Here is a 6,054-nt window from a genome sequence, read left to right as displayed (position 1 = left end):
TAGCATCGGAGTTTGAACCTAGGTTGGGGAGCACACCCAATTAGGCAAGAACCTCTAGGCCACTTGCAGTGGTAATTGCATCCACAAGAGCCTAAAAGAAGTAAATCTAGATATCAATAATTACTATATATAGGATTAGTGCTAAATGTATTCATGTTGTTCAACTTCTCACGGTGGCCGGCTATTAAGGTCTCATAGAAGTAAATCAAGCGAGCATTACTTACCTCATTATGCAGTTTCATGTTATCCAATGACATGTTTAATTAGTCGGAAAAGTGGTAACTGGTAGTAAAATCCAAATCCATAAAATTATTGTCAGAGAAAATTGTTTATTGCAACTTCATGATGTGGAGTCTGCGCCAGATTAGAATCGAGGCCAATGTCAACAGCAAAAATAGTAGCTCATATATTCGATTGAAGCCGCAAAGACGATAAACAAAATTATTATATATGAAAAGGAAGGCAACAAATTCAACCCACTTTTGCATAAATTGCCATTGTTGGATTTCACTTTCATATATATCAAAGTATGGTTTTATTATTCAGAAAAGTGATCCATCACGCACTGCTGTCCTTATCTGGAAATTATGTACAATGTCATCATGTCATCCTTCTTCAACCATACCCAATTCTTCTGCCAAATAAGTCGAGCTTACCTTTTGAGACCCTCTCGGGTTGTGGATTACACCCTAGTCTTCACCGGCCATGAACCTCATTTCTCGATTTCTTATGTGTGCGTGGTGATTAACGAGCTAACAAGTAAATCCTCTAAATACCAGACATGTGTGGCGCGTTAATTAAGAACAATATCTCATACAAATCAAAATTGTCTACGATGCTGTTAAGGATTTGATATACATCGGAAATTATGAATACACATAAATCGTTTCTGCCTAACATGCATGTCATGATCTAGTTTTTTTTTCACCAACGGAACCCAACTGTGGAAAACGTGGGACTATGATTTCAAACTTCAAAGCGCCCATATAGACTGCACCATTTCACATGCGAGACATTGACTTTGTAGTCTAATGTGGGACTCCTAATTAATTGTCAAACAAATTATTATCACTTAATTCCATGAATGGAATTTTACAAGTTTCAAACTTTGTACAAGTCAAAACCAGAGGCCGTGCAAGAGAATGATCAATCAATTAAAAAAGTTGAAGGAGCCGTACCATTTAATAGCAGCATCAGCAACAAATTGAGTGCCATACTTGTGTTTAATAATTGTTTAGCCCCGTTAATTTCTCCGGAACTGTCACCGGTCAGTGGCAGCAGTGTAAATCAAGATAAGACTGAGGTGTTTTGTTCAAGTAAAGCATTGGTACAAGCAAGACCCCAGATATTTGTCTGCTACGAAACAAAGGTTTCATTACCAACAAAACAAAGTTTGGATCTTCATTTGAACTCCGAAAGCAAAGAAGTCTAGAAAAGCTAAACGCATCTGGGTATGTCTTTAAGAGTAAGATGCTTGACTATGATGTTGAAACTGAGATGTTTTTCACTGATTTCCTTGCAAGTCTTTTCACTTTTAAAGTAAGATTCTTGGTTATTATGTTTGATGCATCTCTTTATGTTTCTGCTTCTTTGTTTTATTATGTGATAGATTTGGGATCATTTGATATGAAATATGCTTTGTGATAACATGGTGGTAAATTTGCTAGCTTTAAATTTGTTGTCTTTAAGATTGAATTTCTGTTTTAAAGATAAGACTACTATATGGGTTTTGAAGATTTTTAGTCCTGATGAGTAGAAACCCTTTTGGTTTGAAGTTCAGAAAAAAAAATTCTTACTGTTTGTGCTCAACCTGGGTATGCTGGTATGGTGTTAGCTTTAGAATTCTAAGTAAAACCCTTGTCAGAATCTCTCTTTCCTCTAAATCATGAGCGTAAGTTGCAAGGTTTGGAGTTTGGACAGAGACAGAGAAATCTCGCTATGAAATTCTGGATTATTCGAACTATTTTGGTTCATTCCTCTGTATCTTAATGATATTCCTCTTTCTCAAGCACCGAAAATTATGTACACCAGAATTAGATCAATGGCTCTGATGTTATCCCACATAGATACTGCTTTAATATCTGTTACTGTGAGCTTAAGACTATTTTCTTTTTTGCATCGCATCCTGAGATCACTAATTGTTTGTTACCTTTCTCTGCAGAACTTGTTACCACCCATTTCAAGGTTGTACAAGAGGATGATAATGGAGCTGCATAATAAGGTTTGTTCTGTATGACAGACCGTTGTCAGTTAGGCTTTATAACAATTGTGTTAGAACAGTGATAAAAAAAAAATTGTTTACTATTAAAATGCGAGCAACAGAGGGACGTGGAAATGTTTCTCACAGATTTGGTGAGCAGCCAGTTGAAGAGCCAGAGTCCTATGGTTTCCCTCCGATGCACAATGTCGTCATCCAAGGAACACATCTATCAGCTCATAACTTAGATCAGTATGAGTCATCCTCAGCAACCAGTAATTACCATGTTCAAAGTTCTCCATCTAGTTTAAGTTTCTCAGCAAATGGAAGTCCGACATCACAGCCAGATTTGCAGTCTAACCAGTCTAGTGGGTCTCCAATTAACCAGTCTAGCTTAACAAACGACGGTGGTGGCCTGAGCCACAAGATAAGGGAATTGGAAAGTGTTTTGCTTGGAAATGAGTCAGATGTCCTTGACATATATGGCATCACAAGTCAGGTTAGGCATAACCAAGTTTCGTCAGAAGAGCAGAACTGGAAACAAATGATGGAGATGATCTCCAGAGGTGACTTGAAAGAGGTGCTTTGTGCTTGTGCTAAAGCATTGGCAGAAAATGATATGTCAACAACTGAATGGTTGATGTCAAATTTACGTCAGATGGTATCAGTTTCAGGCGAGCCAATCCAACGTTTAGGAGCTTACATGTTGGAAGGTCTTGTTGCAAGGTTGGCCTCTACAGGGAGTTGCATCTATGCATCATTAAGATGCAAAGAGCCTGCTAGTGCTGAACTCCTATCATACATGCACATACTATATGAAATCTGCCCATACTTCAAGTTTGGGTACATGTCAGCCAACGGGGCGATTGCAGAAGCCATGAAGGATGAAAGTAGAGTTCATATAATTGATTTTCAGATTGCTCAAGGCAGCCAGTGGATCACCTTGATCCAGGCTTTAGCTACTCGGCCTGGAGGGCCTCCACATATTAGGCTGACGGGGATAGATGATTCTGCATCAGCTTATGCACGGGGAGGGGGACTTGCTCTTGTGGGAAAGATGTTGTCAAGGCTTGCAGAGTCATATAAGGTACCCTTTGAGTTCCATGCTGCTGGAATTTCTGCTTCTGAGGTTCAGCTTGAGGACCTTGGAGTTCAAACAGGTGAGGCACTTGCAGTGAATTTTGCCTTCATGCTGCACCACATGCCAGATGAGAGTGTGAGCATCCAAAATCCTAGGGACCGGCTGTTGAGGGTGGTTAAGAGCTTGTCTCCCAAGGTTGTGACTCTTGTTGAGCAAGAATCAAACACCAACACAGCCCCATTCTGTCCCCGTTTCGCTGAGACATTCAGCTACTTTAGCGCTGTTTTCGATTCAATTGATGTGGCTTTGCCAAGGGAACACAAAGAGCGGATCAATGTTGAGCAGCACTGTCTGGCACGAGAAATTGTCAACATTATAGCTTGTGAAGGGGTCGAAAGAGTAGAACGTACTGAGCTTCTCAGCAAGTGGAGGTCACGATTTATTATGGCAGGGTTTTCACCTTATCCGCTTAGCTCCATAATAAATGCCACTATCAAGACCCTACTGCAGAGATATTCTGAGAAGTACACACTTGAAGAAAGAGATGGAGCCTTATATCTCGGCTGGATGAATCAAGCTCTTGTTACCTCCTGTGCATGGAGGTAAAACCAGCAGCTATTTGCTTGTGTTTCTTGGTCATGGAACCTCTCCCTTAATACTCAGTCATCTGCTTCTAATTTGAATTTCTTCTTTTAGTCGGCTAAGAGCATAAGATATCATTTGTAGAGTGAGACTGCTTGTTGTAAGATTATGCTTCATTAGTAATAAATACTCATTTTCCTTGCACGCCTTTGTACCTCAAATTTTAAATCTACAAATATCTATGTATTCAGTCACACAGTGCGCGCTATAGAGGATCTGATTATTGTTGACCAAAATATTAAAACTGTAGTGGTTAACAGATGATTGCATATACGTATAAAATTGACACAATTTAGAATAAAATATTATTAGCTAAGCTTCATATATTATTATGTGCTACGTAGTAGACTATTCTTGAAAACAAGAGGACTAAGCACATACAAGAATTAGACCACATTAGTTGAAAACTATCACAAAACAGGGAAGTACAGCACTGGGATTCTGCACTAACAGATATTCTGTGGTGGTGGAATGCAAATTTCGGTTTCCAGTTGAATCAGACTCGTCATATTCCTTGTCATCCACATTAATAATGCTCCCTGCAATTGTCCTGCAAACTATTACGGCCCTCTTTGCCTTGGTTGCCCTTGTAACGGCAATGGTGTTTTCACTACTTGTACTCAACTGAATCCCATTCTTCAATATATATTCTGTGTCAAAGTTCGACTTAATTAACCTGCAAACTCGACAAGTTGGACCGTTACAAAGCTCGGGCTCTCTCCTTGACTCTCCATTGCAACAGGTCATTGTTATGCCATAGAATCTCATCAGCTCATTTCCATCTACTGTGCTTCTTGGGTGCCTCATGTATCTCTCTTTGGCCATCTTCTTTACCTTCTCTCTGTACTTCTCAAATCTTTCAAGTGTTTCTATGGAGTTCTTCACCCTCAAGACACTCTTGATCCTGCCTGATGGCTTTGAAGGATTCATTGATGCTTTTCGAACAATCATCTCAATGATGTTCCTTGATGGGTCTCCGTTCTTAAGCTCTGGTAGAAAGACAAGATGAAAATTTAGTCTATTTCAAAGCATTAGGAACAGAGTTGTAGCGCCTGGTAGGTGTGGAGCTGTCCAGATAGGAGTTTACTCATTTATGGCTAAAAACTACAAAATATTTCAACTTCATCATCTTGAAGAGTTTCTTGACAATTCTGTCTTGAATTTCAGATTGTCTCTCTATTTACAGCATCTTATTTCACAATTTAAAAGATTACAAAACTGGAAATCTGTCTCTAAAAGCCTATACTTTCTCTCTCTAGCTTCTTTAGTGGCTACTACTGAAAATATGAACTTCTTTAGTAGTTGTGCAGCTATGAAATATCAACTCAAAAGCCTCGTAGAAACTATCATACAGTACTGAAATAAGCAAAATGAGAGCAAGACATTTACCAAAGAGCTGTGCCTGTGTGTAGCTTGAACGGTATTTCTGTTCCCGGAATGGGGTCTCTTTGCCATGAGCAAGTACAAGTTCACCATCCAAACTTTCTTTTCCGGAGTTCTTACTTCTTCTGTCACATCTTTCTCGCAAGCCAATAACATCTGCAAGCTTGCTTCCACACTTGACATTCTCCTTCAGTGATACCCACACTGCATGCATCTCTCTGTTTGAGACTTCTGAGCGAGTGAGTGTGAAAGAGTTATCTTTCTGTGAATTCTAGACTTTTCACTGAGCATTTTATCCTTGCATTGCTAGTTGAAGCATCCTAAGTTTTGAAAACAAACAAAGGTATTGAGTTCCAATAAGCTCTTGTTGTCATATGGGATGTTTGCTACTGTAACAATGTATAGCAGAACTGCTGTACTTACGGAATAAGTGATTTCTGGATCTACCTAAGCAAAGACAAACTGGTGAATTTAAGCACTTTTGTATTTGTGTGTACCGCTTACAAATGCATTTAAGGATGAAATTGGATACTGTCAGCCCTTTTAGAAAGCACCAAAAGCTGCCTTCTTTCAACCTGGTTCCTGTTTCACTACAGGCCAAGAAACCAGAGATACAAACAACTCAATCGTCACGAACCCTCTTCTAGTTTCTTCAAAGATTATTTGTAGGAAATTAACCTAATGTAGTAGTAGATCTGCTTTATGCAGTAGAAAATATAATATAGGCAAAACTGTCGATTTTCCTACTTCT

General features: G+C 39.1%; 2 protein-coding genes across 5 annotated transcripts; one reads left to right on the top strand and one right to left on the bottom strand.

Annotated features, from left to right (window-relative positions):
- Positions 1 to 1,207: 1,207 nt before the first annotated feature.
- On the top strand, positions 1,208 to 4,065 carry LOC112166989 (scarecrow-like protein 21). Of its 4 annotated transcripts, XM_040506322.1 has the most exons (3): positions 1,208 to 1,451; positions 2,162 to 2,221; positions 2,323 to 4,065. In XM_040506322.1, exon 3 carries the CDS (start codon positions 2,397 to 2,399, stop codon positions 3,882 to 3,884), a length of 1,488 nt encoding a protein of 495 aa, XP_040362256.1. In that variant the 5' UTR covers positions 1,208 to 1,451; positions 2,162 to 2,221; positions 2,323 to 2,396; the 3' UTR covers positions 3,885 to 4,065. The 4 variants fall into 4 exon arrangements, with proteins under 4 accessions (XP_040362256.1, XP_024159690.1, XP_024159692.1 ...); XM_024303922.2 differs by having other exon boundaries at positions 2,162 to 4,065; XM_024303924.2 differs by having other exon boundaries at positions 1,208 to 1,465; positions 2,162 to 4,065.
- A 146-nt stretch (positions 4,066 to 4,211) lies between these two features.
- On the bottom strand, positions 4,212 to 5,732 carry LOC112166991. The gene is made up of 2 exons (XM_024303926.2): positions 5,310 to 5,732; positions 4,212 to 4,909 (listed from the first exon to the last, which is right to left on the bottom strand). Exons 1-2 carry the CDS (start codon positions 5,515 to 5,517, stop codon positions 4,317 to 4,319), a joined length of 801 nt encoding a protein of 266 aa, XP_024159694.1. The 5' UTR covers positions 5,518 to 5,732; the 3' UTR covers positions 4,212 to 4,316.
- Between the last annotated feature and the right edge of the window lie 322 nt (positions 5,733 to 6,054).

This window comes from Rosa chinensis, chromosome 5, assembly GCF_002994745.2.
Source record: "Rosa chinensis cultivar Old Blush chromosome 5, RchiOBHm-V2, whole genome shotgun sequence".
NCBI classification, from domain to species: Eukaryota; Viridiplantae; Streptophyta; class Magnoliopsida; order Rosales; family Rosaceae; genus Rosa; species Rosa chinensis.
The sequence above is the reverse complement of the archived record's forward strand: the minus strand, read 5'-3'. Positions and strand labels throughout refer to the sequence as shown.